General features: G+C 44.0%; 1 protein-coding gene across 1 annotated transcript; it reads right to left on the minus strand.

Moving 5' to 3' along the window:
• Positions 1 to 302: 302 nt before the first annotated feature.
• Positions 303 to 11,059, minus strand: LOC146975185 (BTB/POZ domain-containing adapter for CUL3-mediated RhoA degradation protein 2-like). Its single transcript, XM_085794359.1, has 7 exons — positions 10,861 to 11,059; positions 9,034 to 9,329; positions 4,650 to 4,819; positions 3,196 to 3,279; positions 2,166 to 2,218; positions 1,195 to 1,390; positions 303 to 550 (listed from the first exon to the last, which is right to left on the minus strand). The coding sequence occupies exons 2-7, from the start codon at positions 9,206 to 9,208 to the stop codon at positions 332 to 334; spliced, it is 897 nt and encodes a 298-aa protein (XP_085650485.1). The 5' UTR covers positions 9,209 to 9,329; positions 10,861 to 11,059; the 3' UTR covers positions 303 to 331.
• Positions 11,060 to 12,694: the final 1,635 nt, after the last annotated feature.

A 12,694-nucleotide genomic window follows, 5' to 3' on the forward strand; every position in this document is an offset into this window, starting at 1 on the left:
GCGGGGTCTCTGGGTCAGTGTCCCAGGGGCCGGTCGTCGTACGTACATACAGGGTCTCCGGGTCAGTGGCCCAGGGGCCGGTCGTCGTACGTACATACAGGGTCTCCGGGTCAGTGGCCCAGGGGCCGGGGTCTCCGGGTCAGTGGCCCAGGGGCCGGTCGTCGTACGTACGTGCGGGGTCTCCGGGTCAGTGTCCCAGGGGCCGGTCGTCGTACGTACGCGCGGGGTCTCCGGGTCAGTGGCCCAGGGGCCGGTCGTCGTACGTACGCGCGGGGTCTCCGGGTCAGTGGCCCAGGGGCCGGTCGTCGTACGTACGCGCGGGGTCTCCGGGTCAGTGGCCCAGGGGCCGGTCGTCGTACGTGCTGTACCTCTTGACGTGGACGCGGCGCACGCGGAGCTCCGCCCCCTCCTCCTCCTCGCTGTGGGAGCCGCTGCTGTAGCTGCTGCCGCGCCGCGTCGCCTCCAGCAGAGAGGAGTCGGGCAGCGGCAGCGTCTCGTACAGCAGCGCGTTCAGGGTCTCCTCGTAGATACGAGCTTCAGGGAACTCCACCTGGACACACACACACACACACACAGGAAGTCAGGTACAGCATCCACGCACACACACAGGACAAACACCTACATCCTAAAACCCTTTCAAAATAAGACTCAGAAGACACGATGGCTGAACGAGAGAAAAGCCGTGATGAATTTAACGGCCGTACCGACCACCGCATCACACGAGTCCGTTTCCTTCTTTTATTTATGATGTACATTATCAAGATCTCCTCCGTAGTCGCCATGTTTGTTGTCATAAAGTTTTGACTCTGAGCTGCCCCCTACTGGATGTATTGGTTAACATCCATGCCAACGTAACGGACGCATGAAAGTATGTGGGCAGTGACGGTAAAAACGTTTGAAACGGACGCAGACAATTACGTCCGTAAGTGGAGCATAAATGAGCCTTAAAGGGGCGTGGCCGTGCAGAAGCCTAGTGACATCATACAGGAAGCTGACTCGTCATGGAAGGTCCGGGTTTATAAACCGTCTTTGCTCTAGCTCTAGTCCGACCCTTGGATGAGGTCGTTGGGACTGACCTTGGTCTGCTTCTTCTCTACGTGGCTCTGAGGTGGCTACACTGGGAGAGGGGCATTCTGGGTAACCTGTCCTCTAGCTCTAGCTCCAGCTGTTGGATGAGGTCACCCCTGCACTGACCTTGGTCTGCTTCTTCTCGGTGGCGTAGACGATGGAGGTGCAGCAGACCTCGGCCAGCTTGCGGCCTCGACCGTAGAAGGACCAGCAGCAGATCTCGTCTCCGATCACGTCCTTGATGAAGAGCACGCGGCCGTTGAAGTTGAGGGAGAGGCGGTCGAACAGCTCGATGTTCTTCAGCAGGTTGTCGTCGGAGTTACTGAGGAGAGACAGGTTGGTTCACCATGGTTACGGACAATCTACGGACATTTTTACATTAAACGTCACTTACTCTGCTCGCGTTGTAGCGCCACATTACCTTATAATGTAATAAATATTCACCTCATGATGTAAAATAATAAACTTCTCTGCAAATAGGTAATACACTTTGCTGCAGTTGTTACATCAGAATCAGAATCAGAACAGTTTTATTGCCTTTACTTGTCTTGGTGTCAGGTGCAAACATAAAAGTACCAACAATAGAATAGAATAAGAATTTAAATAAAATAGAATAGAATGAATTAAAATATTCTAGTGCAAAAGATACGCATATACTAAAGGAAATATGCATATACTATAAATACACATATACTATATAAAATAATAGAATAAAGATATATACATTAGTTGTTACAAAATATGACTGTTGCACTTTCTTTTATATAGAAAATGTAATAACTTGGTGCATTATGTAACAACTTGCTAAAAAAAATGCAGCAAAGTTTATTACCTAGTGCGTTCAATAATTTTATTACAAAATGTGGCGTCGTCAGAGTTCAGATCAGAGAGACGGAGAAGAAGAGAGACGATGTCAAAGGAAGTGAAATTGAGGAAAGTGTATTTTTAATGTTTTACTGTGATGTTTTCAATTAGTTTTAACAGTAGTTTAAGTGTTAATTTAGACCTGAAGGAAGGTTTCCTGATAGATAATAAGCTGTGTTGTGCTTATCACGGTTACATGGAGAACAGTGATGGTATCGTTACATCCCACTCACCTGGTGTAGGAGTACTTGTTGTTGCTGCGGTTGTACAGCAGCTTCACCACCGGCTGACGGAGAAAAAACAACACAACACACATCAGCATCTCATCTACAGGTGGAGACTACGTTTCCCATGATGCACTGGGCTCCAGTGATGACGGCAACACAGAGGAAAAATACAATACTAACACAAACTGAGACGTTAAAACTAAAACTACGGTGGCCCTGAGGGGTCAACACAGGGTCAATACAGGAATCTAGAAGTTCATTCTGATACATTTACATCACTGACACTTTTAACTTAACAGTTTTAGTTTGTGATAAAGACTATAGATCACTATGATACAACAGAATTCAAAATAGGCTGGGATAAGAAATCAAAGGCAAAGCGCCAAAATCCCAGTAAAAAATAATGTTAGCCCCGATTTAGTTACTACAAATAGTCATGAGTGTATGATATTTGGCAGGGAGTATCATGAAACATAGGCGGGGAAAGTAATAAAATATGTTTCTGGGACCTGCTGCCATGCTATTTTAAAAAATCACCCACAATTTCTCCAGAAAGACAAAAAAACGACTGTCCGTACGACAAAAATGATATTTTTCTACCAGTTTATCTCAAACATCACTGCTTCACATGTATATAGAAAACTTCCCAAGTTTGTGAACTTCAACTTGTGCCCAGGATGACCTTTCTAGCTCAAAAGCTGCACTTGCTATGGCTGGAAATTGTCACTTTACCTCAAATCAAACAAAACGGAGGATTTGGTCTGATGGTCATTCCAAGTGTCACTTTCCAATGGTTAATGGAGAAATTCACACACTTTTACAATGTTTTTTTAGGACTCTTGGACATTCAGATTCAGAATAAATACCTTCAAAATTTAAGACTTTAAAAAGTCGTGAGAAGACTTTTTAATACTTTTTAAGGGTCTTAATTTTCCCAAAATGGATTTATCACCTTTTAATACTTGTCAAGACCCGGCGGAGTGCAACTGATCACTATTGATTATTGATGACGTAACACACACACACAGACACACACCTTGGCGGAGGCCTGGATGAGCCGCTCCTCCTCCTTGGTCGACGTCAGCACAGGAACCACACACACAGGCTGCTCCTGGCTTCCCTACACACACACACACACACACACACACAGGGTGAAGAGAGGCATCATGGGTAATCACCTGTCTGTGTGTGTGTGTGTGTGTGTGTGTGGGGCTGTCCCAGTCCTCCACACGTTGCTCAGTGCGCTTGGTTACCACTTTGGTGACGTTTTGCCGGTGGAACGTATATTTACATAGTGTGCAGCGTGGATTAAGTGGCCAAGTGTGTGTGGGGAGATTTAAAAGCAATCGGGACAAACTTGACAAGTGCAGCCTGTGCCGTTGCGCACACTAACACAACTTTTAACCAGCTAACAAATTTTATTGAGATTAATTCAATCGCATTTCCTAAACGGGCTTGTGGCTGCCGGTGACGGCGGACTTCACCGTGGTGCATTGTGGGATTTATACTTGGCCAAATAAAACACCGCTGGGATGCGGTCTGACCTTCTGTGTGGGTAAAGTGCAAATCAAGCTGCTGCACTTTCAGTCGTTGGAGAAACGGGACACACTGAACTGACACTAAGAACATGAACGCACACGCCAAGAGCCCAAGTGTGTAGCCTACCGTAAATTCTGGACTATTAAGCACCTGAGTATAAGCCACACCAGCTAAATGTTAAAAGAAAATACATCTATAGGCCGCACTTGAATATAAGCTGCAGGTTTTCATGTTGTAACATGAGATATTCACACAGAGAGACAGTAGAACTGTGACAGTCTGTTCTGGTTCCGCTCCTCTCCTCCATGTGCATCTGTTTACAACGAAGCCGGTGAAACATCAATAAATGTAGCGGTGGAAAACGTTACATAACATATACGATGTTACGCGTACGTGTTTGTGTAGTTTTAACCATCATGAACAAAATATTACTTGTTACAGAGCGTGTTTGTGTCGCGGTGCAGAGACGAGAGCTGGGACACCGGGGCAGCGACCAGGTGCTGTAGTGATGTTACAAAGTTGGTTTTCAGCCGTGGTGAAGACAGAGAGCCTCCGTTGTCATGGTAACAAGTCACAAGTCATGTAGCGAGTTAAACCATCACAATTGTGCCTGAAAATCGTCAGTAGGCTACGGCACCAACAGACAGTAACATGTCTCGTTAGAAAATAAAACACTGTACCAAAACTCAAAACTAGTGTCTTCTTCGGTGGATAATCTTTCCCCACATGTCTGTCTCACTAGTGCTTCCTGCTAGAGCGCCCCCCGGAGGCCGTTAGCCAGTAAACATCTATAAATGAGCCGCAGGGTTCAAAGACTGAGAAAAAAGTAGCAGCTTATAGTCCAGAAATTACGGTAAGTGTGATCGAGTCTGCATATTGGGACAGACACTGTGTGTGTGTGTGTGTGTGTGTGTCTGTGTGTGTGTGTGTGTGTGTGTGTGTGTGTCTGACCTGCAGGCTGCTGTGACACAGCTCCACCAGCTCGTGCAGCAGGAAGTGTTTGGCCTCGGCCAGCAGCTCCAGAACGGCCTGACGACCTTTAGGCATCGCCACGGCGCCGTCGCGCAGGAAACACAAGATGGAGCCGAAGTGTTTCCCACTGCGGTCCATCAGGATCCAGCCTGAACACACACACACACAACATTTTAACCAATTATTACTCTTTTTAAACTTATAATTAAAAACACCACACACCATCTTAAAGGGACAACCAGGAGTTTCTATCTGGTTATAAAAGAGTCTGATATTAATGTGGATGAATCTCCGTTACCACTTGTTAATGGTCCATTTTAGATAAATCTATGGTTTTGTCTCTATGGTTATTTTGTTATTATTAGTGGTGGTGGAAATGCTGGGCGAGCCGACCAGCGTTTCTTTACTTTCGGTTTCGTGGCGAGTCATGAGAATAACGCCGCCGTATGAATCTCCGTTTATGGTGGGAACTACGACGGTATGTGATCGTCTTCCAACCTCTGACTTTAATTCTTGATGAATGAAAACATGAGTCTGTCTTGCACCGGTCAAAGAATTTCACGGTGCGGAGGCTCATAAATGTAGTGTGGAAACACTTCACTTTAACAAAACTCCTCGTTGTCTATTTAAATAGAAACGTATTCTATACTTTCACTTTATCGAATAGAAACTGAGCATCTTCATCGACGGCCACGATCACATGGGGGTCGCCAGAAATTTGTAAAAATGTCAAAATGGGGTCACGAGCCAAAAAAAGGTTGGGAACCACTGTCATAAAGGAACAGAGAAACCAGAAATATGTGAGTGGGCGAAAGAGAGAAAAGACGCAGATTTCACCAGGTGGTTAGAAGTAGAGAGAGGAAAGTAACGCATCAGAGAATATCATGATGGAAACTCCATAACTCAAACTAAAACACGCTCGCTAACGCCGGTTCTGGTTGATTCAAAGAGATGGAAACAGTTCAGTTTCACCCCAAACTGCTCCGGTTTCTGTGGTTCAACATGGCGACATCAGGTTTGTGTGGACGGACGATGAAACACCGTAGTAACTTTATTTATCATTAATAAAGGAGGAAAACATCTCTGCTGTCCACTTGGCCGATGTCAGCTGCTCCGCTCCACACTGACACGTCACAAACTTTATTTAGTGAGAACAAACTAGATGCTGCTTTAGTAAACAGTGACATGTCGGATATAAACACTAAGCGCCTCATTTATAATGAAGATTGAATTCTAACGTAACGTCATCAATCTCTGGTTCGGTCTGGTAATAACGGGTCGCTGTGGGGGTAGAACAGCTGTAAAACACCTGGAGCTGATGAACTAAAGGCTAAAGCTGAAGTAACAACCCAGTTAACAGCCACATCGACTCTTAACGTGAGAGTGTCGGTCCGCCCACATCGCTTCAGAGGCTTCTGCCCCGACGCCGTGTTTGCTTCGTTCTGACCCAAACACAGCCAGTTGTTTGGTTCAGAAACGCACGCTTTTGCAAAAAAAAAAAAGCACAATCGATAAGCGGACACACACACGATCCCAAGTTGGAACCGGTTCTCGATTCCCTCCTCTACTGGAAAACAAACTGCACTTAATCGTCACTGGAGCCACTTTTTCTTTCTTTTCTTTTCTTTGCCGGTTCCGGTCGGTCGGTTTCTCTGCTCCACTTTGTGAAGCATGTGCTGCACACGTATTGTCCAGTTTCAGTCAGATTAAGGTGAAAACGTGTCCAACCGCATCATGTGGGTGTTTGAGTCGGTTCTGGTTCAGTCTGGTTCAATCACTGTAGAAATTAAAGATGCATCATTTTTTTAATTACTATAAAAAGTCTTTCAAAGCACTGAAACAGCCTTTGTTGCCTGTCCCCACAGCCAAACACTATAGTTTACCACAATGCATAATGATTAAAATCCTTCTAAAATCTAATTTTTTTTGCATATTAGTTTGACTTCATATTACATCTACACTTAAAAAAAAACATTTTTTAAATGAAAAACTTCATTATATTTTGGTTAAAATTCATATTTTAGTCCCGTCCCCAGGTTTTCACTCAGTGCCAGTGGTGGACAGTAACGGAGTACATTTACTTGAGTACTGTACTTAAAGCAGAAGTAAGCGATCCGGTGGTTTTGGCTAATGCTGCGTTCCAGGCAGGCTTTTGAAACCGTAAATTACAGCTTCAAGTCACGACTTACGACTTTGTAGCGTTCCAGGCAACCCACTCGTGTTTCTCCGACCTGTTTTACCTGTGAAAGTCACTATAACGGCCACTCGTAACTTCTGACCCGTGAACTCGTACCAGATCGAACTGGTACCACTTCACAGGTCGGAAAAACACCAGTTACGAGTTGCCTTGAACGCACCATAACGTCTTGTCAGCCGATGGAGTTAGCAGCCCCCGCCCTCGTCATGGATCTATTGGTCCTCGTCCCTACGTCACCACATTCAGGCGCATCCCTTGGCTGCACACACAGAGAGGACTGCCCCTTTATGCCGTTCTTTCTCCTCATTGGATAAAGGTTGTAGGATACAAGGAAAGTTTTCTCCTGGGCTCAGACCAAGGGGGCAGTTGTGGGTCTGAGAAGTGAAGTCACTTCCGTGTTCAACAAACTGCAATCCCCTCTTCTTCCTCTGGGGGCTGGTGTCAGAAAGCAGCATTCTCCATGGACCCCCATGTTAAAATCACCCACTTTACATCCTCAGTAAACAGTTTTACTGTTATTAGGTTAAAACTCTGGCCAATTAGGGCGCGGAAATGTTGAGTGACAGGTCCGAGCAGCTCCGTGGACCGCTGCTTCGAGGCCAGTGGGCGGGTTCTCGGCCGGCCAATCCAACATGGCGCTGTCCAGGCCGCCATGTTGGAGTCACAAAAACGACTCCCCACAACCAATGGGGGACGTCACGGACGCTATGTCCATTCTTTTTACAGTCTATGGCTCAGAGCAGAGCAGAGTGACTGACAGACCCGTGTTTCAGACCAAACACTCTATAGAAGTGATTAGGGCCCGACCGATTTATCGGCGAGCCGGCCGATTATAGCCCGTTTGAAACTAATCGGTAATCGGCCAAAACTCGCCGATTGGCGCCGATATTTTCAGGAATAAAATGCAGGGAATAAAACTTGGTTTTACTTTGAAAAGATTCCCCCGCACCGGCGCCGACCTCATGACAAACTCCATCCACTACCACCTCAGTCACAGCACACAGCAGTGACTGATCTGTCTCAAAACCAGTGTTGCCACTGGCTTTCTGTTTCCCTTTTTTTTTTTTTTTTTTTTTTTTTACCGCGGTCGGGTTGTGAATTAATTAATTAATGCTCGTCTCCGGCCGTGTTGGGTCCGAGATTCAACAAGCCGGTCGGGGTCGGGTTTTACCGTTATATACTGGCATTTATCACCAATAAACACAGTAGATGAGGGTGAGTGACGGGTGGGGCGGGGGGTCCGCGGTGTGGAGCGGTGCGGGACTCTGACTGCAGCGGGGACGATCATGTCTCTGCTCCGTGACACTGTGAGACTGACCGCCGGTGAGCGCTGTGACACGGTGCCGGGCACGGCAGCAACCAATGATCGCTTTGATTGAAGAGAGAGAGAGAGAGAGAGAGAGAGAGAGAGAGAGAGAGAGAGACGCCGTGCCGTGTAAAAAAAACAACAACAAAAAAGTATCCGTGTCATGACTTCCTGTATTTGGCCCTTCAAAATAAAAGCCCATATTGATTTTGACTTCATTTTGACAAGACAGGGCTTCAAATGTTTTTTTTTTTCATGCAACCAATCGACCAATGAAATTTTAGTCGGCTAATGATTTTTTGGTCAACCAGGCAGCCCTAATTTATATATTATTATAATAATACAATTTTAAAACTTAATAAAAAAAAAAAAAAATCGGCCGATTAATCGGTTATCGGGTTTTTTCCCCCCTAATAATCGTAATTGGCATCGGCCCCAAAAAATCCATATCGGTCGGGCCCTAGAAGTGATTGCTGTCGGAAGATACAACTATTTAAGACTTAGATTAACACAAATATATCACTTCCTTCTGCTTTAAGTACATATCCAGAGGATTTGTACTTTACTTGAGTATTAGATTTCTTTGGTACTTATTACTCTTACTTGAATACATTTCCAAGACAAATATTTTTACTTTTACTGGAGTTAATTTGTAGGAAGGCTGAAAAGTACTGGTTACTTTCAGGTCTGCTCTTTCTTTTTCTAAAACAGGGTCTCTGCAGCTTCCAGGTTCTGGTTCAGTCCGGTATCAGTCGGACTAACGTGTTCACCTGAACGTCAGTGGTCCAGTTCCAGTCGGATCAAGCCCATAATAATTAGTTTACTCAGCTGTCCTGTAACCGTAGCGAGTCAGCGTTTACCTTCCTTGTCGGTGAAGACCTGGGTCTGTCCGCTGAACATGGCCTTGAGCAGCGAGTCGTGGCGGGTGAGGATCTGCAGCGTGGTGTAGAACAGCGCTCCGCCCACGTTCAGACGCACGTACTTGTTGCCGCGGGCGACGGCCCCTCGCCGGCCGCAGGTCCGGTCCCCCGACATCGCCGCCGCCTTCTGGAGGTAGACCACCACCCTGCAGACGGAGGTCCGGAGGTCCGTCGCCGTGGTGACGGCTACTGGAGAGGCCGCTCCCTCCACACCCTCCCACTGCCACGGACCATCCCTGGAGGAAACACGGGGGGGGGGGGGGGGTCACACGGTTATTATCATTATCGATCTGTTGATGGTGTAAACGACTAATCCATTAGTTGTTTGGTCAATAAAATGTTAAAAAAACGTTGTAAAACACCAATCAGTGTTTCTCAAACCACCAGACGACGTCCTCTAATCAAATTTGTTTTGTCCACAAACCAAAGAGAGACTCAGTTTATTGTCATAAAGGAATAAAGGAACAAAGAAACCAGAAATATTCACATTGAAGAAGCTGAAATCAGAGAATTTGGACTTTTTTTTCCTTAAAAAACGATTATTGTTGATGTCTAGATGGACAGAAATCTCCTAAAAACAAAATCATTGTTTTGTGTAAATGCCTTGTTTCTTGTTTCTTGTTTTTTGTAACATTTTGGGGGGTATTTACTGCACAAAGTTGAACTGGTAAAACTGAATGACATCAGCATCAAAACTAAAATGTATGATATGATGTAAATGACCAGGAAAAACAATAATAATGCATAATTTCTCCCTGTCATATTAAACTTTACTATGTTTACCATTTTGACTCTCTTTCATAAAATCCAAAACATGCGAGATATATATGTTTTAATCAATGGGAATGTTTTACTTAGGTCCATATCAGACAAACAGTAAGATTAAATTGTTTTCCGCTCCTGTCTGTTTACACCTGTTGTCTCAGGTACATAAGTGGTCCAAAAACTGTCTCTTTTAAATATTTGCTTTACTTTAGGATAAACTTTAATTTAATCTTAATTTATTTCCCCTCCTGTGAGCAGAGTTAACCTCTGTTCGGTCGGTTCGGTGGCTTTAATTTGCTTTAATCCGCCTGTAGAAGCAGTTTTGGGCCTGAACGGCACCGGTGCGTCACGGCTGCTGCTTCCTACGTAGCTGCGTTTCACGTATGATGCGTTCACGGCCACAAGGAATACTGAGAGAGCTGGTTAGTTCAAGATAAACGGCTTTTTTCCAGACTAGTTGCTGGACTGAAAATAATGTGTAAGCCTTTATAAGTTGCACTTTAATTAGTGTATTATTTTCTGACGGGATTTCTTGATTCAGTAACGGCGCGTTTTATTGTCAGTAACGGAAACGGCGCTATAACGGAGGACACAGTAACTTTTTGATTACTCTTTACTGTAAAAAGTAGCGCCGCTATCCTCATCACTGTATAATTCATATCGTTTTAATGTATTTCGACATTAAAACTGACATAAGGCGGCGTTTACTTGTGTTATTTTAGCTATAAGGTCAGAAAACTCAGAGTTCCGAGTTGTCTCGAACGCAGCACAATGTTAGCTAATGATCCAAACTCCCAGTTCGATAAAGCGACAACAAAGTCCGACTCTGTGTTCACACCGTAGCTTAAATAGCTCTAGTTTATGTTTTCTCTTGGTTCGTGTGGGGTTAGTTTTCACCTAAAGTCGCATTTTAACGAGAGAAAAGGATTATAAAGTTTGTTCAAACTGTGTGTGACGTTATCGAACCACTTCATCTTCAACTTTTGACTTTTTTTTACTCACCGACCTCTGCGGCTTCCGTCGCCCGCCGTCAGGACTCAACTCCCGGGGCGGATTCACCGTCAGGTACCGGTCCCCCTAACCCGACCGAATCAATCAACAGGGTTAGAGAAGAAAAGAGAGAAAACAGAGGAAAGTTAAACTAGTTTCTCCTCCTCCTCTTGTTGCTGCTGCTGCTTCGTGTTTCTCTGTGTGAACCCGCTGCAGCGCCGCCTGCGGTGTCGGAGTGTAACAGATGAAGAGAGTATTTCATAATATCTATCCCAGCGGTTCTCCACTAGTCTCACTCTGGGCTCCACATTGTCCCATTAGTCCAGTCATTTTATGAGAAAAGGTTAAACAAATTGCAACAGAAGCAAACTCAACTGATTTTGTATCCTCAGCATGTCCTGAGCCTAGAAGAATCCCATTAGGGGAACGTTTAGAAAAACACCCAAACATATCCCATTTATATGCATATAAAAAAATGTTTTCACGTGAATAGGGTAACATTTTTAACCTTTAGATATCTCCATGAAAATTACTGAGTTGATTACTTACATTAAGACAAACAAAAAATGTATTACAAGTTTTTAGAAATTCTTTGTTAACATGAGCCAATCTGCATAAATTTGCATAAATTCCACCGTTTTGACGGCACATGTTTATATGAAGTTTCTGTGGTGGTACCAGCATGAAAATTGGAATGAGTTGACTCCATCGGTCAACCAACAAGTTGACCACTTTAAATTTCAAGATGACTGCAATTTTTCAAGACAGCCACATCCTTAGGTATGACATGAGCCAACAGTGCATAATCCAATTACGTATGGCTAATTTGCATACATACAACACCTGATCTAAACATTGAGTAGAGCAGGTGAAAATGTCTTGTTCAATCTTGTTAACATATTGCAGTTAAAAAACTTAAGGAATGGAACCAATTTAGGCCCATGAGCATTAATAGAGACGGAGCATGTCATACCTGCTCTACTAAGGATGTGGCTGTCTTGAAAAATTGCAGTCATCTTGAAATTTAAAGTGGTCAACTTGTCGGTTGACCGATGGAGTCAACTCATTCCAGTTTTCATGCCGGTACCACCACAGCAACTTCATATATCTACATGTGCCGTCAAAACGGTGGAATTTATGCAAATTTATGCAAATTTGCTCATGTTAACAAAGAATTTCTAAAAACTTGTAATACATTTTTTGTTTGTCTTAATGTAAGTAATCAACTCAGTAATTTTCATGGAGATATCTAAAGGTTAAAAATTTTACCCTATTCCCGTGAAATTTTCTTTTATATGCGTATAAATGGGATACGTTTGGGTGTTTTTCTAAACTTTCCCCTAATGGGATTCTTCGGGGCTTTTTTTCCCTCACTCAGGACATGCTGAGGATACAAAATCAGTTGAGTTTGCTTCTGTTGCAATTTGTTTAACGTTGACCCCTTTTTTGGCCTAAAATTACTGGACTACATGGTCATTAAGTCGCGACCCACTTTTATAGAATTCAAAACCAAGAATTTTTTTTAAGCCTTTAAAAACTCATTTTGCTCTTTATTGAGCAAAGTGCATTTCAGAGCACATGAATGAAACTGAGGAGTTACCATGACAACTGCATGTACGGAAGTCAATAAAATAATATCAAATTGCACAAAATGGAGACCAACAAAACGATATATTTGACTTCTAATGCATCTCTGCATTCAGAGCATGTTCACTAAAGTGAATAAATATCAAACTGCACAAAATAAAGACCCACAAAACAAAACAAGATTCACTGCATTCAGGCCACATTAATAAGAAACTGATATCTTTGTATTCAGAGCAAATGGAGCAAATAATCAGAAAGT

The sequence above is a fragment of the Trachurus japonicus genome, chromosome 13, assembly GCF_045865225.1.
Source record: "Trachurus japonicus isolate A0001 chromosome 13, Traja_1.0".
Classification (NCBI taxonomy): Eukaryota; Metazoa; Chordata; class Actinopteri; order Carangiformes; family Carangidae; genus Trachurus; species Trachurus japonicus.

What these genes read in the sequence shown, in the direction of transcription:
- LOC146975185 (XM_085794359.1), bottom strand. Translation starts at nt 9,208, where the DNA reads ATGTCGGGGGACCGGACCTGCGGCCGGCGAGGGGCCGTCGCCCGCGGC. An exon ending in GGTCTTCACCGACAAGGAAG is followed by an intron (nt 4,820 to 9,033) that starts GTAAACGCTGAC and finishes GTGTGTGTTCAG; the next exon opens with GCTGGATCCTGATGGACCGC. An exon ending in CCGAGAAGAAGCAGACCAAG is followed by an intron (nt 551 to 1,194) that starts GTCAGTGCAGGG and finishes GTGTGTGTCCAG; the next exon opens with GTGGAGTTCCCTGAAGCTCG.